The sequence below is a fragment of the Falco biarmicus genome, chromosome 5, assembly GCF_023638135.1.
Source record: "Falco biarmicus isolate bFalBia1 chromosome 5, bFalBia1.pri, whole genome shotgun sequence".
Taxonomy (NCBI): Eukaryota; Metazoa; Chordata; class Aves; order Falconiformes; family Falconidae; genus Falco; species Falco biarmicus.
Genome location: NC_079292.1, coordinates 60,242,693 through 60,266,198, shown reverse-complemented (window position 1 = coordinate 60,266,198; position 23,506 = coordinate 60,242,693). Strand labels below are relative to the sequence as shown.

At 42.9% G+C, this 23,506-nt stretch overlaps 1 protein-coding gene across 2 annotated transcripts; it reads right to left on the bottom strand.

Moving 5' to 3' along the window:
- Nucleotides 1–872: 872 nt before the first annotated feature.
- On the bottom strand, nucleotides 873–19,694 carry LOC130150135 (BPI fold-containing family C protein-like). 2 transcript variants are annotated; one of them, XM_056340773.1, is made up of 17 exons: nucleotides 19,458–19,694; nucleotides 17,534–17,596; nucleotides 16,223–16,349; nucleotides 15,733–15,844; nucleotides 15,485–15,613; nucleotides 13,913–14,068; nucleotides 13,068–13,131; nucleotides 12,136–12,196; nucleotides 11,105–11,196; nucleotides 9,103–9,276; nucleotides 8,378–8,431; nucleotides 6,880–7,050; nucleotides 6,262–6,329; nucleotides 4,954–4,996; nucleotides 4,045–4,108; nucleotides 3,205–3,281; nucleotides 873–1,703 (listed from the first exon to the last, which is right to left on the bottom strand). In XM_056340773.1, exons 3-17 carry the CDS (start codon nucleotides 16,326–16,328, stop codon nucleotides 1,662–1,664), a joined length of 1,413 nt encoding a protein of 470 aa, XP_056196748.1. In that variant the 5' UTR covers nucleotides 16,329–16,349; nucleotides 17,534–17,596; nucleotides 19,458–19,694; the 3' UTR covers nucleotides 873–1,661. The 2 variants fall into 2 exon arrangements, with proteins under 2 accessions (XP_056196748.1, XP_056196747.1); XM_056340772.1 differs by lacking the exon at nucleotides 17,534–17,596.
- Between the last annotated feature and the right edge of the window lie 3,812 nt (nucleotides 19,695–23,506).

The following is a 23,506-nucleotide window of genomic DNA, read 5'->3' as shown; positions in this document are numbered from 1 at the left end:
GCCCCGCTGCGGGGCGGCGCCTGCCCGGGAGAGGCGCTGCCGTGGCCCGGCCGGGCCGCCTCGGGAGCCGCTCGCATCCCTCAGCTCCGAGGCCGGCCGGAGGCCCTGCCCGGCCACCCGGCGTGCTTAGGCGCTGTGGGTGCCTCACCCCAGCCCCAGGCCGGGCGGGGTGCGGGGCCGGGAGGCTCGGAGGCCGCCCAGCCTGGCGGAGGTACGGGGCCGAGCCCCTCCCCGTTTAGCCCCCCGCGGCGCTGGGCACTGCGGCCGCCCGGGTGAGGCACCCGGTACCTGCGGGGCCAGGGCAGCCGGGTTTGTACCTGGCCGCCGCCTCCCTCACACCGCGTAGGACTTTTCAGCTGTCTTCGTGGGAGAAATGAGTGGCCCTTCACATGCCTGTGGCTAATGAAAGCTGTGCCTGTGCGCTGCAGCCCTGGAGCAGAGCAGGGCTGCAGGGTGTCTAGCTACCGCTCTGCCGCGGGTGGATGGGTTGAGTTTGGTCAGCTACAGGCAGGCAAAAACTGCCTGTACCCCACCATCAGCTGTGTTGGTGGGAAGCATCTTTTTGCTGCTCAGTGTTGGCTTGAAAAGGGCTCCTCCCTGTTGAGGAGTGGGAGGCGTGGGGATGGCTAGGGGCTGGGTGCCCTGCCAGGTGGATGGGACTTTGCAGAGGGGCGGTTCCGGACTCAATAGAGCAGCAGAACAGAGCAGGCCATGGCATCCCCACCTTTGTTTCTCCTCTGTTGGTGCCAGCTTGGGAGGCCTGAGCCAGCTTCCCATCCCAATTTGGCCAAAGCACAAGCACATAAGCAGTACAGGACAGCTGTATCACTCTGCAGAACTGTGTTCCGATTTGCATGCTAATGAAGTGTTGAAAAAGAAGAGGGTAGGACAACATATAACAATGAAGTAAGAGGCAAAGTATCTGTAACTATTTCAATTCAGAGAAACATTGACAAAGGTGTTGGAGGGTTAGACTTAAGAAACATTGAAGGAGTTAAACATACTAACCTGGCTAAGCAATGCTCAACAGGGAACACGACAGACACAAGGATTTGAAGAGTCAAAGCGGGAAGAGGGACTATCAGAGACAGTAGTAGTGCCACTTTGTCTCTCTTCCTGAACTGCTTCTGCATCTTTGATAAAAATTAAGAGTTGAGTTAAGGCACTGCAAAAAATTTAGTTCCCATTGTAACTGGGACAGTTCCCAGTTTGACATTGTTCTGGACAGGGCTCGCTTCATACTTAATGCATTGTGTTCAGAAGACCATTACTGTAGAAATAGTTCAGCAGGCATTTGGACAATGTTCTTTTCCTTTTTTTGAGAGACTACCACACCCTTTCTGGAAGTGTATAGACAAGACTAGACTGTATTTCAAGAGAGGCATTAATCTTAAAAGCATTTTTGCATGACTTAAACTCCAGCATAAATAATGTCAAGCATGTGTTGCATGTTCTCCTCTGGGTCTGCTTGTTGCCACCATTGTACAGCTTAACCATTCCATCAGCTTTCTTTACCTCCCGCATCCCCCTTGCCCCCAACCAGGATGACATTGCCCTTGTCAGAGCTCATTACACATCTCAGCAGAACTGGATGGTGTTTAGCTTTCAGAGTCACATTATTGATTTGAAGTTTGTGCTTAACAAATGGTCTCTCTTCTCCTTCAGTGTCTGTAGTGGACATCAGTAGAAATCAACATATATCCCTGTGGGGAGAAGAACAGTCACTGAAATTCTATGAATTACAAAATGAAGGCATTCTTTTATTTGGTTGGTTTTGCTGTGTGTTTGTTTGCTTTTTTTTTTTTAATTTTGTCTCAGTCCTGTTTAAGGTCAGAAAAATCTCCTGAGAACAGCTGAGCCTTGGAAGTAACAAGTTTTATTAATCTGTCCTTTAAACTTTGCGAAAAAGCCCTATCTTTTCCTCAGTGCTATCCTTATGTACCATGCTAGCAACAGAAGGGACATCTAAAGATCATACCAGGCTACCCAGGAAAGTTCATTTGAGTCTTGATGCAAGAAGGCAATCGTTACAAGGCGGGATTATTTTTACCTCTTTTGAGCCACCTAAGAATTAGCCATTTAATCTAAACTTGTCCTTAAAGCTTCCCTCATTGTCAGCACGTACAGACAAATGAACCTGCAGAGAGCTGCCCATCACAGTCTAATATGATCATCTATGAAAAGGGAGAAGAATGGTCTTTCTTCCTATCGACCACAGCCAACAGACTGGGACTGGAAGTAGAGACTACAGAACTAGCTTTTAAATAGGAATCCCATTCACATTGATAGGGCACAGCAATTCTGTGTCCTCTCTCATTCCTAGTTACTGATGAGAGACTGGTTAGAGAAAGCAAGGTGGGAAATGGGCCCTACAGAACCATTAAGATCCTGTAACACTGTTGGCAACTAGTGCCACTGAAGGCAGTCTCCAAGCAATTATATTTTTCAGGGACTGCACAGCTGGCTGCTGCCAGGTATATGGGATGAAAGGAAAAATTAAAAACAACCTTTGCATTTTGTTTCCTGAGTTGTGCTTAACCACAACCAAGGATTTGAGACTGTTTCTGCAAAGCTGAAAATAACTGAGAAGTTGGTAAACAAGTTGAGAAATGTAACAGGCTTACTCATTTGCTGAGAGTTTGTCAGCAATGCCCTTGTACTGATTGATTGTCTAGCAACATTCTGTATGTTCTAACTAAGGGCTAGACTTTGATAATAACCAGGAGGCAAAGAATATTTTGAGAGCTCACTCACTACTTTTGACCACTAGCCTCAGTCATTATCACCAACAGAAAGCAGTCATCCTAGGTGCACAAAATTGAATTCATCTGCCTCTCATATTTCAACTATTCCTTTTAAAATCAGCAGGACTGTGTGGATAGCAATAACTAATTTGATTTGATTGACCAAACTTGAACAAAATGGTAACTGTAAACCTGTTTTCACACTGAATTGCAACTTGCAAGGCTGAGCAAGCTGTGCATTGATCACATCATCAACATTTATTTGGTTCTCACTTTTTCCTCTCAAAGATAGATAGATTTGTTTCTAATAGGATTTTACTATTATTACAGATTTCATTTTCAACCCAGGGCTTTTTACTGCTTTACTAGCTGAAGTCCAGCAAGTTTCTTGTACAAACAGAAGGTGAATAAATGCCTAGCCAAAAAAGATAACCTTTCATAGGAATGTCAAAAATCTCACCTGTGCAATTGTAATGTGAGGTCTCATCAACGTAACATTGGCCAGATTAGGAAGAGGAAATCCTTTTGACAGTTTAGCTTAAGAGACAAACACAATGATTTAGATATGCATTAGAAGGATGATAGGCACAGCTGTTGAAGGGCAGGTGTTTATATGGAGAGATTTCTAGGTCACTTTCAAGAATTAAGCTCTTACTCTTCACAAGCAGCCCTGGGAGGTAGACAATGCTTATTTACCAGTGGGGAAAAAATACAGATGCTTTTCTCTTGGCAGTATTGCAGCCAAACCAAGGAGTTTCGTGTTCAATGTTACATACTTGGTGATTTGTCCCTAGTGACCTGAGGGACTGTTAATACAGCTCTAGCATCATTAGAAACTGCTCCCATTTGTCTCCATTAAGGAAGGTGAAGTTCATCCCAATACAGATGGCTGGCACAAAGCTATGTCTCCCTCTAGGGCCTTAAATAAGCTTTATGGGAGGCAAAAGCTCTGTGCTGGTCTTATAAAGAGGAGTACATTTCACACACAGTGGCCTCAGGCAGGTGTGCAGACTAGAGAGACATGCTTCTCACTGATGCATCAGGGCCACCTTGAGTGAGGCAAAGGCAGATAGACTGCAATTTTTCAAGCTCTTTCAGCCCTTTTTGCAGAACCGTGCCAGTGAGAGGGTGCACTTACACCCCTACAGATCAATCTCCCCCTTCCACTGCTTACTGACTGGTGGTCATTTTCCACTCAAGTTAATGGGAACTGGAAACTTAAGCAGAAAGTCAGTAGAAGTTCCTAGAATCACCCATGCTGCTGGAAGCTTTTAGATGAAGCTTTGAAATACAGCCTTACCATTAGCTGATGGAATTACTTCAGTCTGTAAGATGTAAGACAGGATGTTCTCCAGAAGTGAGATCTGCCACATATAAGAAAGCTGAGTTAGCCATCACTTCCTGACAGCAGTAGAACTGTCATGCCTTAATCCTGGATGGAGTTAGGCTCATGTTCAACTTTCAGCTGTCATTTGGCCCAAGAGTCATAAACTCAAGTGAACTTCAGTTTTTAAGTCTTTGGAACAATGCAGAGGAAGTGACATGCAAAATGTAAATGGCTTTCATCATGCTTGGACATTTTCATTTAAAACAGTCAGTTTCCTTTATTTGTGAGATGATTTATCACCAATAGGAAAGCAGGACCAGAACGGTTTAAATCCTTCCTCCTTAGCTACTCAGAACTGATTGATTATACTCAGAATTAAATGACTCCCTGCGGAGGCAGGGTTTTCCCTTGCAAGGCTACAACCGCACTAATTCAGGCATCTGAGACTCAGTATTTTGGCTCCCATTCCCTACTGTAATTCCAAGCATCTGTGATTAGCACCCACTGCACCTCATGGGCTGCTCTGCCTCGGTCGTGCATGTGATCGCTTTGGCAGCACACTGCTCCATCTGCTGCTACAGTTCAGACTGCTGCTCTGTGTTTCAGTTATGATTCGAGAGATCTCTCTGCTTACCGATGAAATGCAATACAGCAGTCAGGGGAACTACAGAATATCTCTTTTTCAGAGCACTAACTTGCCCCAAAGAATATACTTTTAAGTCCACAGCAAAGAGGTGGCTGCCAGAAGACAGGAAAAGAACCATCCAGGAATGAAGCCAAATGATTTAGAAATACAGATAAAGTTTAGCTGCTTAGCCTTTTGCCTGGATATCACTTATATTCCTGATTTGCATTTCCTATGTGCTTAAACTACGCGCTTACCTCAAAAAAGCCAACATTGGAGTGGGCTAGGGAGAACTGGAGCCTGAAGGAAAGAAGTGAAAGAAGATGAGTCACTAGAAAGGATAAATGGTAATTTTAGTCATGTGCAGTCACTGCTGTAGAGCTTCAGAGCTCCACAAAAAGTTTTTTGAAGCAATTTACCTCACACAATGCATACTGCCTCACAGAGAAAGATATGGCTCTCAGAGCATTGCTGAACATGCATGCAAAAGAATATGCTAGAAGGGCTGTAGCCAGAATGTGAGTGTGCTTCTCCTTGTGCTGTGTTTTGGAAATCCTACTGACAATTGATTTTACCAAGGATGTGCAGGCTCCCAGATATTTTGCAAGGATTTTGGTACATCTGCATAATGCTTTGATGTGAGCCTTACCAAGGTAGGAAGAAAAATTCATTTGTTGTATGGTACTGCTGCTGATGGCTGTCGCCAATGTCTTTGCTTGCAAATTACTTATATATGTACTCAAGTATCCAACATAAGATTTCTGAGTTTCCACAGCATGGGCATCCCAGCTCTCAAGGCAAGCTTCCAGCACACTCCAGATTTTTCTCTTTGAATATAGCTGCAAAAAAATTGCTAACAGAACTATCCTCAGTTTCCTAATATCTGTGCCCTGGTGAACTCTGCATATTCTTAACCCTGTAACTGTCTTCCCAAGGGACTTTTATGAAATCAGGGTACCAATTCCCAGCTGTGAGGTCCTGGTATACAGAGCTTCTCTCTTTAACATGTGACATGCTATATGTCTGAATGCCCAGCCCCCTGCTCTCCAGCTTTCTGGCCCTAGGAAGCTGCAGTGCTTCACTTGGGGAAAGTCTGCTATAAGAATATCAGTGTAGGGGAACTGCAGGGGTCCAGGCTCTTTCCTGTGTCATGGACTCCTCTGCACTACTTTAGTGGCACAGGTGGTCTAGAAAGCAGAGTCATCTTGCCAGCTGGGAAGCAATGAGGGAAGCCCTCAGGTGGTTCATGGTCATCTTAACTGGCCTGCACACTTCCTTTACCTAGCTCAGAAGGGAAAGCAGATAAATTCAATGAGACCACTGCCCTGCAGCAATACACAGCTGGTGGGCAGTCCACTAGGGACTGTGGAAGTTGTCACAGACAAGCTTCCTGACTCCTCTAAACTGTACAAGTACAGCCACATAGAGAATTAGAGAATCTAATGGAGATCAATTTATCAGGGAAACACATAGTTATCTGATCACGTGCCTAAACTGTGAATGTTGGCGTTACTAACACTGTTTTCCAAATAGCTGGAAATCCTTTCCATCCCAGGTTGAGTTACCTGTTCAAACATAGCGAGCCCATCAATTTCTGGTCAAATATATTCAGAGCAATGCTGGTGTTGGCTGCCTGCAGAATAAAGAAAACATGGATTACCAGACAAAAACTGAGGACCCTTGCTGTGGATGTCACAAATACATGAAACAGCTTCTGTACATAATTAGGAAGATAAAATTTATGTAGGTACAGCTTTCTCCCTAGCTCATGGGCCATGCAAGGCTGCACACACAGTGAATGCCTGCTTGTCCAAACGGCACTGCAAGCTGAAACATGGGTATTGAGCTTTCAGCAATCAAAATACATTTTCAGGTAAATGAACCAGTTACCAAGAGACATGACTCATGCCTGCAGAACAGGCAGAGTTCTCATTCCAGAGAACAAAACTGGTTGATCAGAGTTATTATATGTTTGGATTTTTGGCCATCTATAGGAAAGTGTTCTTTGCCATAGAAATTTCCTATAGGGTAAGTGAGGCCACACAGTCACCACCTGTGACTAAGGGAAATTTTTACATTTAAGTATGAGAAATTCAGCACTTTTTTTGTGCAGAGTTTTAACAGAAGGAAGAAACAAACATATTTAACCCTGAGTTAAACATCACCTTGTTCATTGTACTTACTACGTTCATTGTGAACAATGACTGGGTGGTTGAGTCTGGCAGAACAGCAAACACCTCCATGGAGCCCTGGATATCTACCGTGAAGGAATCCTGCTTTAAGCTGATGACAGGTATTTCAGTAGCCATTAGCTTCAACATCACTGGGTAGGGTGTAACTGAATATTTGGCTACCTGTAAGGTTCCAAGAGAAAAAAAAAACACCAAACCAAACCAAACAAACAGAAAAAGGCTTGCCTTATAGAACAGATTAGAATACTGCATTTTCTTATTCTTAAAGCAATCATTTTGAAGTAGTTCCTTACAACAAGGTTAAGGATAGCTACTAACGTAAGATTCTTTCAATCAAGCAGGAAGTAGAAGTTTTCTGTTCTGATAAATTAACAGTCTTGGCCACAACAGGAGGGCAATGGAAAGTTCCTTCCACTCCAGAAATATGATTTCTTCTATATCACTTTGAGAGAAATTAAATACTTGTTTGTGAACATCGGAAGGAATGGAACATAAGTGTGATGTTTAAGTCACACAACAAGAGAGCTCAGGGGTCATTCACTTTGATTCACCCATTTAATGAGACTGGTTCCTGCTCTGGACTGTCCTGAGAATAGCCTCACTCTGTCCACTGCCTGAAGAGTGAGTAGGCTCACCAAGTTCATTACTTAGAACAGAGGGGAATGAATATTGGCATCAGTGCTCATGGCACTTTATGGAGAAGACCATATGATGACTGCCCTTAGAATAGTCTTAATATTTCTGAGGAAGGAACTTAATATAGTCCAGGAAGCAAACAAGGATGTGAAGTTCTTCAAACCATGAATCTGATTTCATCCAACCTCAGTACTCTTGGCCTAGGGTCTTTTATGCTCATTTTTGGTTTCTCACTCGGTCAAAGGTGGCTGGTGGAAGCCATGCACACTCATATTCTCTGTTCAGTTATATTATCTCCTCCACCTGAAATAAATGGATATCCTGTGCATCTGCCTCGTCTGTTCCATAGATGTAATGTTTCCCGCCCATCTATTAGCTTGGTTTCCTGCACATGGCCACTATTGTCCCTTCCCAGGTCTTTACTGGATTCCATTCTGCTAGTCAGTCACAGGCTAGTAAGGCAGACAATTATGCAGGTTTAGGCAGGAGAAAGGTGTTATTTCTGAGCTGAGGCCCTCAGAAGTCTCTCGAAGCAGGACTCATGACTGGAAGATTTTTCCTGCCTAGAGCTGGTTTTAGCTGGGAACAGCAGCAGCTTGGGCACAGTGCCCACAGTAAAGATTGATGTGCAAGATCAGGAGCCAAGTTTGGTAACAGTGCAAGTCATCCAACTCATTGTGGGGCGGGAGGTGACAATGCCCATCTGCTCTACTGTTAATAGGAATACATGTCCCCGCTTCTCCAGCACAGGAGCCCTGCTGGCCCTACAAGACTGTGGGATACACCAGCACTGAGGTGTCTGACACCCACACCAGGTGGTTTCCTAAGAGCCTGTAGAAATAATGTTACTCACCTCAGGGATGATACTGCCAAATATCTCTGTGCTTATATTAAAATAGCTGCAAGTCTGGAGGAAGAAAAAAAACAATTATTTTTTTTACCAGATTTGACCTTTATGGTCAGCTTTTCTCTAAATGCATTGATTTTTATACCTCTCAAATATTCTTGAGGGACTTAGTATACTTAAAGCTGATTCCCAAAAATATATGCCAAAATACTACCTAAGAAAGCAAGTGCTTAATATCATTATAGTTTGGGCTGTAATCTATAGGTTTTGGGACTTGCTGAACCTCCTGGAGACAGGCTAGCCAAGTCTGCCACCCTCCAAGCCACAGCCACCATGCTTTGACATGTGCTTTGCTTCCATGGCCCCTGTAGTACTTTCAGTCTATGAAGATCCCTCAGAAAAGAGCTACTGAGGCTGCTAAATTCCCCAGACTAGATCCTTTGTCCAGGTCAGAGGAGTCTATGCCTCAGGTCTACAAAAACCTTTGTAGCAAGTTGCCAGCATTTGGAACCTTGCTCAGTGGAACTTGGCACCCCTGGCTGTAGCCTGAAGCAGCTATATATAGCCTAAGTGAAAAAGTATAAGAACACTCTAGTATTTATGATCTACTGTCTCAGGACTTTGCAGGCCAATTAGCAGCTTTATACAGCCCACAGACTGACAACTGGCACGTCGAAGCCCCATCTTGGATGACCTGAGCCACTCTGACCCCATTCCTGTGTCCTACTCACCTCCTCTGCAATGGTGATGTTGAATGCCCCTGCGGTATAGTAAGCAAATGAAGAGGTCTGAAAGAAATACTCTGAGAAGGCAAGGTAGAGCATGGAGTTGTTATGGTCTGGGATAGCAAAGGGTACTGCCACATAGGGAAGGCCAGTATAGTTTCCAGCTGGGTAGACTGTGCCCTAAACATTATTGTTAGAGATAAAAAAAAAAAAAAAAAAAAAAAGAGTCAAAATACAACTAACATGACTGCAAACAATTAATGCTACTTTCCTTTACCTTGCTTAGACTACTCATTTGGTATATAAATGAGTACATAGGCTTTGTAGCACACCCTGAAGACTTGGTGCTTTCAAGCAGATAGTGAAGACAAGTTCCAGAGATTGGAGACATTTATAGATGACACCTGAGAACTGTCTTTTGAGATGCCGATCACCTACTGAAGACAGTCTAACACCTCAGAAAGAGCTTCTAAGTTAAGGATCTACATATTCTTTGAAGACCATAAGACTAAGGGTCCTCATTGAAGAGCCTTACTTTCTCCTTTCCCCATCCCTAGGAATTTAAATCTGAGAACTGCTGCTTAAGACCTATCCAATGATCTCAATTACAAAATGGATCTCTAAAACCAGAGGTGTTTCTAGGTCAAAATCAGCACCTTATTCTACCCAGAAACAAGTTGGTAACTTGTGCAGAACAAAAGGATGCCTATGAAAGGGAAGTTATGTTAGACAATGTTAAAAAACACTTATGTTGTCTTTTGTGCTCCCATTAGCAAAGACTTGCAGATCAAATATTTCCAAATGCATCCAGATTAAACAAAAAAGGCAAAACTGATTCAAAGTGATAAAAGTACTTAGAGGTTAAGATTTTTTATATCCCTTTTATTAGTTCCCCCTTTCTCTTTCATCTCAAATGTGTTCTGTGTGTCTGTTTTCTCAATCCCTCCCCATCTATCTCAATTTCTGGTTGCCTTTTAAAGGCTATTAAAACACCTGAAGTGCTGAGTCATGCTGATGACCTCCCTGTTCAAGCCTCCCTTGCTGGATTCGCCACTCACTTGCTTTGTATCTTTCTCCCATGTTGCATCTTATGTGGGAGGGTAGCTCTTGTAATCAGCCATAACATTACGTCTTTAGTCTACCTCCAGTCCCTGCTTAAAGTCTAGTTGCTACAATACCCAGAAAAGCTTGACAGAAGCTGCAGAGCTGGTGTGCCATGACCAGTGACAGATACTAGCTTTTTGTTCCCACCTCTCTTATTTCTCTGCTGTCTCTTTTTAATATTTAATCTATAAGATCTTTGTGACAAGACTGTCTTTTCATTCTGCCTTCGCAAAGCACCTAGTGTAAGGCATATTAAACTTAATTAAGGATCTTAGATAATATGATGATAACTATACTCAACCTTGCACAGAATGACAAAGCATTTCAGCATTAGGAACTAGTCTGATTTTAGTTTCAATACTTAAGGACATTTTTCCCTTTATTTGAAAGACACTTTCAGGTCTTCAAACTCCTTGGGCTCCCGTGCTTTTTCAAAGGTCTTCTGTCTTACCATTCAAGGTGCTGGAGGCTTAGTTCTTCCTCCTATAACCTTGCTCTTTCTTTTCCTCTCTTATCTGACAGCAGATGCATCTAGTTAGTGCAATGTGTAGAAATATTCCTGTAACTGACTGAAAGTTCAAGATATTCATCAACAGGAAGAGAAATGGTGTCAAATACCATTTTCTCTCCTTTCCCATTCTCTTTTTTTCCTTCTAACTTGCTTGGTCAACTTGTACTGCTCTCTTTTATATAACCAACTCAGCAGCAATTAACACAAAAGGATGTGGCTTTTAAATAATTTTAAACAGGATTGTTAAAATGTATTAGAATAACAAATGCAACAATGCTTTGAAATGTCTTCTCAGATACTAATTCTGAACAGCAATCATGCTCATCCTAGGAAGTGGATCATACAATAATAAAAGCCACAGCAATCTTGGCAAGTAGCACTACAGGTAATTACCTGCAAGTCCAGGTCAATGAACGGTTGGAATACTGCTGGCAAGCTGTTTAAGGAGTAGTCTATTTCGGCCAAATCATCAATTGGCATTAGGACTGTAAGGGTGGTAGATAAAGCAAATACCCAATATTACAAAAAGCACAGAAAGAATTTTATGTTTACTTAAAAATAAGTCAGTTTCTGAAGGAGAATGACACAAGTTGTTCCAAAGAGTAGGGAAAACCACAACCAAGGACCTCCTAACATGCATTCTGACCTAAGGCTTAATGCTTCTGCTGGCACCTTCTTTAAAGTACTTCCTTTAGTTTGTCTAATACTTTCTCATTTTAGAAAAGTAAATTTGGTCTTAAAAAAATAAAAAAAATGGCCATACCAGTGCTTCAGGACATAAGGAAGCACTGGGTTTTCTTGTCAAGCATTTCTGAGAGCATACAGAGTACCTCTAACTTGCCAACACTTTCCTAGAAAGGTGGGTCCCCGATCTGCTTAGGTACTTCGTTTTGCACATGGTATCTGCCCAACACCATGTCTTAAAGAGCTGTAAGTGTAACCCAAAATGGTTAGTGAGAAGTGTGGGTGGTTTTTTTTGTTTTTGTCTTTTTTTACAAAGGAGCTTTTCATTTTGCCTTTGGCAAATCTGATAAATAGGCAAGCAAAACTTAAATTTGCAGGCAGGCTAGGGGAGCAGGCATCAGCTTGTAAAGTGCTATGCATGCAGGAGGACTTGGAGCATGGAAGGGAACAGAAAACTGCCTTAATATCAGTGCTGTGTGGCTTTTCTGACAACAGAAGTGCACACTGCAACATTTGCATATTGAGAATTGCTCCCAAGTCCTTGGCTCCTCAGAAATACAGTTTTCTTGTCCAGGTAGCCTTCCCTTTATTTAACTGTGGTCCTTTAAGTGAGAGAACAGACAGATCAGAGGGTCTGGTACCACCACTGGAGGCTTTGCTGACCAGCTGCTAAGCAAGTTGCAGGATTTCAGTGAACAGGAGAGGGAAAGCAAAAGGAAAAGATATCACCAGTGACTCACCATTTAGCAATCTGATGTCTTCATCTATCAGCTGGATCCCAGATCTGATGTTGGGACATGACTATATAGAAGCACACTCAAGTTATGGCCCGATTAGTGTGGACCTGGAAGCACCTCTTACCTGTGTGCTAGCAAATCTTTCTGCTGATGTTACACACTTTACAGTATTTTTTTGTCAAAAACCTAAACTAGCTTTTCTTCAGCTAACTTGTTACCCAAGGTTTCTGCCTGGCGCAACATAAGCATGTCCTATGTCAGAGCTGCCTTTAGGGAACAAAGTGAGAAGTTGCCCAATGGGGATGGCAAAACCACAGCCTTAAGGAGCACAAGGAGACAGAAAACTCGTGATGAATGGGATGTATCCCTCTCCTCTATAAAGATGACTGTCTTAGATGAAAGACCTAACTTTTGAATGGCTCTAACTGAATAAAACCAGTCCCACCCAAGTACACTGGGAAGGACAACCCTGTCCTGGGGCAGAATCGCAGTCATCTCAAGCTTTATCTCCTCTCAGAGGCCTCAGGCAGGTTGTCATCAGAACTACCTCCGATATGAAGTTTAAATATGTCATACTATCAGGTGATATACAACCACCTCTGTGCATCACCCAATATGTTTTGTCTGCTGAGTATAAAAATTACTCAAAACCCAATATGCCTGTAGGTACACAGACAGAGACTTATTCTTCATCGGAATAGGAAAATAACTACATTTTCCAGCCCTACTGCTGCCTTGGTTGAACCTAGAATATCTTGGCCATGAAGTTGGCACTTTATCTGGAAGCATTTCTGGCTGGTGAAATGGTGACCATGCTGATCAGACCAGAATAGGAATGTATTATTTTTTTAGTTCTTCCTTTGCCAAGTTCACAGCACTGACTTGTGAAAGTCATACTCCTTAAACCCCTCTCCCACACAATGTTAAAGGCTTACGTTTGTGACCAAGCTCTTGTGAATAGGTTTCTTCAGATACTTGATAAAGAAGTTACGCAGGAAGCTAGAGGAAAGGAAAAAAGCAATTAATGGGTCAAGTACTGCAGTCGTTAACTGGAAGTCATATCTCTGCAAAACATGGATTTAATGGCATCTGAGTTTGATATTCTAGTACACAGGGGAGCTTTCTGAAATGTAGCATCTATCAGAGAGCCACCATTTAAAAGGAGATAACTTCACTGCTAGGCATCTCAGGAATTAGCCTGGATAGATTAATCTTTATGAATAAGGAAATCTTCATATTACCACCATCATGTATGTACAAACACAGAATCAACAAGTAGTCTCTGCACTAGGAACTTCCAATACAAGTAAAAACAAAAACCCAAACCCAAAACCAGGTGACAAGAGTGGTATTCAGACAGTGAGAACACAAGAAACAATGAAATAATGTTGCATGGAGTTGTAACCAGAAGCGCACAGACAGCAGTCTGGTTCTGTTCAGTTTTGATAGCACTGTGACTAGGAGTACCTAAGCATAGTACAACCAGGTAACTTCTACCCAGAGCTGAAGATTAGAGCAGTGTTTAGAAAGAAGCGGGCACTGAAGAAGCACAAGGGCTTGTTTGATGCTGTCTCTATCCTCTAGTCATGCAACATTGTGCACAGATACAAGGACAATTGCCATTTTTAGCCATTTTAACACTGGATTAGGGCCCTGATTCTCTGTCATGGTGCCTATAGATGCCTAAAAGTAATTCTGCGTGCCCTATTTTGTGAAGCTGTCTGTGCTGTGTATTGACAGTTACTTTCTCCTAGAGTACATACAGATCTCTTCCACTTACCCACTTTTCCCATTCAGCTTGATGTCTATATCACCAGAAGTTGTCCGGCAGCTGCTAAGTGATATTGATGTATGACCTGTATTATCCAGGGGTGTTGAAAAGATTGCAGTAACAAACACCTTTGAAATATATACTGTGCTTCTTCCACTGTCTTTGCTGCATAAAGCAAAAATTAAATAATTTTAAAAAGCTATTTTTAATGAGCTTTCAAGACTCATTAATTCTTAAAGGACTCTTTTCTGTCCACCAAAGATGAAGTTGTTTATCTGGGTACTTTTTATTGCATTGCTCATAACTAGAAGAGATTCTAATACATCTGCAAATTGAATATCCTATGCAAATTCCCAGCCAGGAGTTTTGAAAAATTATGTATTTGGGAAAGCAGATAATTCACTGATGTAAACTATTTTGTTCTACCTCCCAAACCTGCACCCACAGCAGAGGGAACAGGCATATGCTTGATATAAGATAGGGCAAGAGAGCTGTATTGGGATCTATCCTATTGATATTGAGGAAGGTTGACCCATGTCAGGGCCTGGAGTGCCCCAATGGGCTCTGTGTCCTCTTCCCCACCCCTCTCAGGGCTTTGGCAGCCCATGCTGAAGGCCAGCTCCAATACAGTGAGACTGCATTATTTTGGATCAAGTTTTTCATAGCTTGGTTGTGAGACAGCTGTGAAAAGCCTCATTGGGGCTTCTCTGACCTCGGTTTATGAGCTGCATTGGAGCCGAGGTCTTTGGTTGAGCTGTGTTGTAGGTAGACCTGTGCATGACCTTGTACTTTGTTAATCCTGATGGTGCTTTGCTGGTCTGACTCCCTGGCTTCACCCAAGACCTGCCTCTTCACTTATGGGCTGACCTGGCGATCTAGACCGGTGGCTGTTCCTGGTCACTGCCACTAACATGCACTGCTCGCCTGTCTTGAGTACTTACCAGTGGGGGCACTGCCCCTCCGACTATGCCACCACCCTCAGGTTCAGGGTCCCCTCCCCTTGCAAGCAGCCAGCCCTGCCATCTCTGACAGCAGAAGCCCAGAAGTACATATTGGAGACTGCTGTAGTTCAGTCAATATAGGTCGTGTGAGTTGTGGGAAGAGGAGAGGGATTTCTTTCCTCTGAAACAGCCTGCAACTAGGAAGCTGTGGATACTGCTCTACAGATATTACTATTTGCTTCTCCATCTTCCATCAGCTTTTGGACTGTCTCTTGGAGACATAGCACAGGATTTCTAACAGTGTAGCTGCACTGGAAGGGTTTATTATACTGGACTGTGATCTAGCACACTACAGTTTTTCTAAATGTGTCATTAGCTGGCAGGCAAGACAGAGCATCAGTCCTTTGCTATTTGCAGAGATGCATCTCAGCCATGGACTCTTTATCAGTGCTCATGTCTGAGGGGGCAGGGGCTGTCTCCCACCTGCAGACCTGTTCAGAAAGACCAGTCTGTACTCCTGGGTTACTGCTGCTGTTAAAGAGCATCTTTGCCATGAAGAGGTCACAAAAACTAAACTTTGCATTTTTATCTTTATATTCTCCATCAAGATAGATCCCAGGACACATGAAGCTGTACGTACAACATCCAAGTCCTTATGTTCCAGTTCATATCAATGGTTAGAGAAGCATTTCCAATCACCAGTTTTATCCCAGTGCCAGGTAAGAGGGAGATGGAAGCACTGGGGAATTCAACAGCGGTGACTTGTATTCTAGAGTATGCAGAAGGTAAGGGAGAGAAAAGAGAAGGTTTATTTCATCAGTCAGGATGAACATAAAACAAGATTCAAGTTTCAGTTGAGCACAAGTTGCCCCCAGAGAAAATACTTACCTTGAGATGTTGTATTTGACATTACCAAGCCCAAATTTCTCATAGCCACTCAAGTCGGGGAAATGGTCCTTCTCCATATTCTGCTTCAGGATTTCCAGCCCAACCTCCTTGGCTACAGGAAAAGTATGATCAGTTGTTGCCTTTGGTACTGTGTGGGAGTTCAGTTATGTGCTTCTGGCTTAGGAGATGGGACAGAGAGTCAGATAAGAGAGGATATCTCATCTGAGACCCAGCAGTGCCATTTCAGATCTTACTCCTAGTTGTGGCAAGAGTTGAACTTACTGACTTAATATCTGAAATTAAATGAACCTTGATATGATGTACAATGCTGCCAGGCAGCTTACTGTATCCAAGTACTGTGCTTTTAAACTTTCCTTTTCTTTATAGCCTGTGATAAGGTCACATCTTCCCCCTGCCCTCACTTCCCTATGTCTGTCATATCAGGATTCAATGCAATACCACCAGCAGCTCCTAAAAACATGACACATACCATATTCCAGCCCCTTCTGGGTGATCCTCACTTTGAGTCCAGGGCTGGCATTGAGTTGCCCACTGAGCAAACTTAAGAGAAGGAGAAAACAGCAAATCTTCACCATCTTCCTCACGTTTTATGGAACCTGTTAATAAATATTTTAAGTTATAGTAGACATTCATGCTATGTCATATGGTGGCTGTAGTCCCTTTCCCCTTCCCAGGGCAAGCTGTTCTGACACCACCTTTCCTTCTAGAAAGGAGAAAGAAGAAAGCCCAGCAACTATGGAAGAGAGGACCTGTTCTGCACAGACTTACAGAACTAGAGCTCCTCAGGGTAAAGGAGGACAAGTCAGCCTATTCACTATCATAGGAAGTGGAGAAAGTGCTTGGGATAAGTCTACATGGACAAACCCTGTTGAAAAGGAAGAGGCATTGAATTTTTAGGCTATAATTTTATCTTTTCCCCCTCTAGCTAGTGATTTTTTTCCCCCAAAAAATATGTGGACCTTCCAGTGCCTCTTGGTGATTTAACAGACAACATTGGGTCTTAGTATTTAGAAAACCTAATCAGCTCAGTTATAGACAGATATCCCCACTGCAGGAGCCACTTATTAATATCTCAGCCACAACTCTGGGAAGACCCTTGTGTTCCCTCTTGACAGTCAAGAAAAGAAGATTATTTTGTGCCAAATTACAATGTTCTTGTTTCCCCTAGGCTGCATGCTAATAAATGCATTAAGTTTTATCCAGGAACTCTCCTCACAAATATCATGGTTCAATGGATGTTTATTTTTGCTTTCTTAATTCCCATTAAACAACTTTTTGCCCGTGATAGGAAGATAAGCACTTCCCACAGGGCAATTTGTTTTAAGACAGATTGACTTTACCCCTCTCCACCATAAAGATGACTTTTAGGTTAGAGACCTAATTTTTGAATGGCTCCAAATGAAACCAGTCCCACCCAAGGATATTAGGGAAGGACAACCTTCTGTGAACGACAGATTATTTTTTTCATTCTGGATATTAAGGCACTGTCCTCAGCTGTGAGTGTCCCCTAAAATTTTCTGGGAGATGTTAAAAGAGCAGATTCCCCTGCTGATGAGCCCAAACAAGTTAAGGGAAACAAGAGATTAGAAATAATATATAAGTTATTAGTAAAGGTACTTACATGGCCTTTATTAATTTGTTCTTATTAAATACTTTGAACATTTAAGTCCCTATCTATGAATGGGGAACCAGGCTATAGCATGCTTTAGATGAGGCTGGAAATCTCAGGTGCGTTTAAGTGAAGAAATATGGACACAAAGAAATGGTGTGGGAAACATACCTGGACTGTGACTTTTTAAAGATGTCTACAACAGTGTTAGAAGCTAAGTCATGGCATTCAACCCTATTAAAAAAACAGTGGTGATGTGACCAAAATAACAGAGAGAGAGATGGATTTGTTTTCAAGCATTTTCCTTCTTCCCTGCAAGACACTAAAAAGGATCTTTTGGATGCCTGGAATAAGACATCCCACTTTCCTGGCAGATTTGCTTCCAGAACGTCAGCTACCAAAACAAGAAAACAAACCAACAGGAGAAAAAATACCCACCACCATCAAATTACAATATAAAAAAACCACAAAAATAAACCACCACCAAACATTTGAGGAAAACTAATTTGCCTGGCAGCAGAACAAGAGTGCTAAGTAGAAAACTTTCTGTGAAATAGAAAAAAAACCAAACCAAACCAACAAAAAAACGCCAAACAATAAAAACCATTTCAGGAAAGATGGGGGTTTAAAATAGATTTGCTCGTCTTCCTCCTAAAATTCAATGTCTACCTCTGAGGTTAGCCAAGGTAGGTAAGCTGAACTTATACCAGTTACATATATTAGTTGCCAGTGATGACTAATCACGGTATGGTTTTGGGGTGATCCTTCAGGTAATGAGGGAGCTCCCACACCTCCTCTTGGTCATTCTTCACAAAGAGAACTTGCTCCTAAAGACAGATACCTTTTGAAAGACACCCATCTTCTGTAAGATGCTAGTAAGTAACTTGTCAATAACCCGAAACAACTTACATCCTGACAGTAAATTCTGCTATTGGCAGCTTCTCTGTAATACTGCAAGACTTGTCACTCCCTTTGACAACATGAAAAAAACCCAACAGCATGCATACCCACCCCACAAAAAAACCCAGAAACTAACCTCAAAAACCAAGCAGAAACTCACAATCAAGAAAATATATGTGTGGCAGCCACTGGTTATGACTAACTAGCTAACCCACGATAATGCCCCACAGTTTCCCCTGCATTTGGTGGGCTATGCAGTGGATGATCACTTGGCTCTCCCCACCTTCTCATGCATATCACACAGTAGTTCTTGGTGGCACCACAGGATTTGCCACAGGGGTGGTGAATGAGTGAAGCAAATGCCCGTCCCAGGGGCTTCTGCGACTGTATCTAAACTGAGATGGAGCTATGCCGTGTGAACCAAAGGCAGCACGTAGCCTGACAGTCAGAAGCAGTTGCTGCCAGCAGGGTCTCCCAGGGAGAGTGGGAGAAGCCACCTTGATGGAGAATTTTAAAATCAAACTGAACAAAAATCAGAGAATGGTTTTGCTTTTTCTTTAGAGCTGTGAGCAGTCCTCTGCTATCTGTTGTTGACAGTATGAATTGCAAAGAGGACACATTGTTATGGTTGTCCTTATTTCCAGCTGCTACACTGCATAATGGACAGCTGCAAATACATGGGAGTGTTTTTTCTAACATTGTTTTCATGTAATAAGTTTTAGTTTCCACAGGGCTGTTGCAGAGCTGAGATGAAACCATCTGTAAGCAGAAAATTGTCTCTCTCCTAATACCTGAAAAATTACTGTGATGCTACTGAATCATTCACTAGCTGTTTCATTATTAAAGATAATAATATACCTCAAACCTCTAAAATATTTTGAGTCATGTCCACAATGTAAGCAAACTGCAAAATTATGAGATAACATTGAACTAAATTTTGCATAACAGTTTCAAATACTCCCACAGAACACTTCTGCCTTTTAAAACAGCTAGTATTTTCTTTTAACTGACAGAAATTGAGAGGTGAAAAAACTCACCACTTCACATGTAGAACAAAAGCAAAGTACTGGAAGGAAACATATCTTTGACACAGGCATAGTTCTCATAACTTAAAACCTCAAAATTTAACCAGATTTAGCTACATATTTCTTTTCCCAACAAAGCCGTTCCACAACAAAAAGTAATCATGACATACCTCTCCTCCAAAGGCTGAAGAGAAGACCCTTGCTGTACCAGACCACAGGGCTGAGGATGCTGCCAGAAGAACCCTCTGCAACCACAGCCCTGTCTTTTAAAGGAAAGAGCTTGAGGAGAGCCAATTGCTGCCATCTTCAGCTGTATCATGGAGGGAGTGGCCTCTCTGGTAATCATGTCCCAAACTATTTTGGGTGTCCCAGGTTAAGTCTATCACTCTAACTTCATTTAGGAGCTAAGCAGAGGGCAGTGTAACTGCTGGGTGAGGGTGCTCAGGCACCAGGATGCTGAGCTTGGGGTGGTGTGTTGCTTTTGTGGCATACTGTTTTGGCACTGACTTTTCAGGTGGGCCTGAGAGGGAGCCCTACTGGAGACTCTATTCCGGTAGTTCCACAGGATTGATACCCATAGCCAGGTCTGTACTGTGAAAGAAATAAATGAATGTGCCACTGCTAGGAAGAACAGAGGGCAAACAACTGTCTAGGCTCATCTGTTCTGAAATTGCTCAGGATAGAGACAACCATAAATTATATAGTACTTATATTATAGTATACAAATATATACACTATAGTGTATTGTGTATGGTGCAAATACATAGTATCAAGTCCTTGCAGTCAATATTTTCTATTTCTTCTGCTTCCTTACCCGGTTAACCAGTACTTCAGCTAACCAGTACTAATTGGCTTGTCAGGGAGGCTTGATTTAATCAATTAGCTTACATGTAAACCAAGCAAATTCCCTCAGGCATGGAGCACTTTGGACAATCTGAATCACTTTATTGTGCAATCCATGAATAGAAAAGGGTAGACACTTGTCCATGAGTCAACAAATACTTCACAGATTTAACATTCACTGCAGGGAGTCACACGCATAATAATTTCATTATTTATATATCTGGCAACTGAGGATGAATAACTCCCACCCTCAGTTACATAAACCTCTCCTTTAAATTTTTTGGCACAAGTTCTGCCGTTCCTTCAAACCTTCACAGCAAGGGAAGAGCTCCACTGTTTCCATCTACATAGATCTCCAAGATGTACAAACAACTAAATTGTCTGAAAACTATCTCAGCTTATCCTCATCATACCCTTTTAACATTTTATGGCTCTTCTAATGGACTACCACCCAGCTTAGGAAAAACTTTCATCAAAAGTTAACAAAGACACACTAAGGCTTCCAGAACAGTTTCATCATTTCTTTCTACAAATATAGCAATAAATGTCAAATAACTGCTTACAGACAAATTCAGATAGCACAAGTATGCTATAGTTTCTACATGCAAACTTTTCACCTTTCAAGGTGTTTCAAAGAGCCTCTAAAAGGAATGTTTTATTTCAATTTTCTCTGTTGAGCCACCAAGCATTTTCTTCAATCTATATGCTAAAGGGGATATAGACTGCGAACCTTTTTACCCAATACACAAGAAAGCCAGTGAGCTTATCAGTATGGCAGTCAGTGGAGACTTGTTGTTGCGTCTCTGCAGATCACTTTGGCTTTGCATGAGGCCAGTTGTTGCCTCTGGCTCCAGCGGTCCCTTTTCCCTGCCTCCCCAATTCCCCCCTTTCTCCAAGCACTCTAGTCTGCAGCACGCTGATGGATATGCGTCATTCCCATTGTTCTGTCAAATGGGAAGCAATACCAGATCAAAAATGGCACACTGCCAGCGGGTTAGTATAGGAAGGTACAGGGGAACTGTGGTGTACAGAGCATCCTCTTTAGTCCCTGGAGAAACTACTACTTTATCACTTTATGAACAACAGCCAGAGGACTAGACCTTAAGGGGCAGTGTTGTGCTAAGCCATGATTCGGGTCTGAAAAGGCCCATTGAGCTGTGGCACTCGGTCAGTTCTGGAGTACATGTCCCATTGGAAGACAGAAAAGATAGGCACCAGGGCTTTAGTTTTCTTTTCCCCCTGTATCTCATGAATTCTCCCCCAAATAGGCAGAAGAAAGTGCTTGAAGTGTTATCAGTGAGGGACACCAATATAAAAATCTCAATTTCTTTGAGGTTTTCTTCCATTCTTTTTCTAGTCACTCTTCACCTACCACAGAATACAATGCATTGGAAGTCCTGCTGTGATTTACTGCTGTTTGGTTTCAGGATGCTTTTTTTAGTAACAAAATGTAGCAGCCAGCTAGATAAATAAACCGATTCAGCTAAAAGTCAGATGCAAGCCACATTTCTGTCCCAAGTTGGAACCAAACTTTCTTTCTATAGAGTGACATTTGTAGACTAGTTTTCCTTTCCGTACACCTTTAATATCTCCTAGTTGAATGTCACTGGTGACACTGACATTAGACAAAAGAAAGCTTCCAGCTCCATTTTACAAATATGACAGGTACAAAGTTATTTGGAGATTGATACCTTCAAGAGCTGCAGCTTCTCACAAACAATGAAGAACTGCTGGATGACGTAAAGGCTAAAAGCAGCCTTGGCTGCAGTGAGCAAGAGGCTGTGGGGTTTCAGATCCTGGGAGGAGTGAGCAAGACAAAGAACAGTATTACAGCCATAGGCTTCAGATGAGCAGATTTCAGGGCCCTGCTTGGCAGGATCTGTGGGAAATGGCCCTGGAGAGCAGAGGTCTAGAAGAGCTGGCTGGTCTTCAAGGGCAGCTGCCTCAGAGTATAAGAATGGTCCATTGCAATGCTCAGACAGTTCAGGAACTGTGGCAGAAAGCCAGCATGGATGAACACAGAATTCCTGAGTGAACTCAAACACAAAAAGGAAGCACACAGAAGATGGAAACTGAGACCAGCTACTTGGAAGGCACACAAAGATATTACTTGCATAGGAATGAAGTCAGGAAAGCCAAAGTTCAGTTGGAGCTGAAATTAGCTTGGGAGGTGGAGAACAACAGGAAAGGTTTCTCAAAGTACATCAACAGCAAAAGGAAGGCTAAGGAGAATGTGGCCTTATTGCTTAATGGGATGGGGAACTAGTGACAAGAGACATCGAAAAGGTCATTCTTACTAGCAAGACTTGTCCTCTGGCCTCCCAGATTGCTGAGTTCCTAGCAGAGTCTGTGGGAGTGAGGCAGCACTCACAGCAGAGGAAGACATGAGTCAGGATCACTTCACCCACTTGGACATATGCAAATCCATGGGACCAGACAGGATGCATCTATAGAGGTGCTGAGGGTTCTGCCTGGCTGATCTCATTATGAAGATGCTGTCTACAACCTCCAAAAAGTCATGGCACTTAAGAGAGGTTCCTCATGACTGGGAAAAGGCAGACATCACATCTGTCTTCAAGAAGATCAAGGAGGATGATCCAGTCAGTCTCACCTCAGTCCCTGGTAAGGTTATGGAGCAAAATGTCTTAGAAGCCATTTCTAAAGAACATGAAGGATAAGGTGACTGAGAGCAGCCAGCATGGGCTTTCCAAGGGCAGACCAACCTCATTGCTTTCTGTGATGAGCTGACTGGTACTGTGGACAAGGGGAAGGCAGTGGATGTTCTATACCTTGATTTCAGCAAGGCCCTTGACAGAGTTTCTCTTAGTCTTATTACCAAGTTGGTGACACATGGGCTGGAGAAGATGGGTGGAAAATTGGCTGGACTGCCAGACTGAAAGAGCTGTGATCAGCAAAGTCCAGCTGTTGACCAGTAACTAGTGGAGGTCCCACAGGGATCAGTACTGTGACCAATACTGTTTAATGCCACCTCAGGACAGGGTGCACTCCTGGCAAGTCTGTGAATGACACCAAATTGGGGGGAGCCGTCCACATGCTGGAGGGCAGGGCTTCCATTGAGGGAAACCTGGGCAAGCTGGAGAAGTGAGCTGATGGGAACCACATGACGTTAACAAGAGCAAGTGTGAAGTCTTGCATCTGGGATGGACTAACTCCCTGCAGCAGTACAGGCTGGTGGCTGTTTAGAAAGCAGCTCTTCAGAAAAGGATCTGGGAGTCCTAGTGGACAAAAAGTTGAACATAAATCTGTAGGTCCAGGTAAATGATCCTTCCCTTCTATTTGACACTTCCATTTGGAGTACCGTGTCCAGTCTGGGCTCCCCAGTACAAGAAGGATGTTGACATGCTGGATCACATCC

Excerpts from the sequence above, each read along its gene's own strand:
- LOC130150135 (XM_056340773.1), bottom strand. The coding sequence starts at position 16,328 with ATGGTGAAGATTTGCTGTTTTCTCCTTCTCTTAAGTTTGCTCAGTGGG. Across the intron at positions 14,069-15,484 it reads AACATAAGGACTTGGATGTT|CAAAGACAGTGGAAGAAGCA; the intron begins GTACGTACAGCT and ends TGCTTTATGCAG. Across the intron at positions 11,197-12,135 it reads AGACATCAGATTGCTAAATG|TCCTAATGCCAATTGATGAT; the intron begins GTGAGTCACTGG and ends CCACCCTTACAG.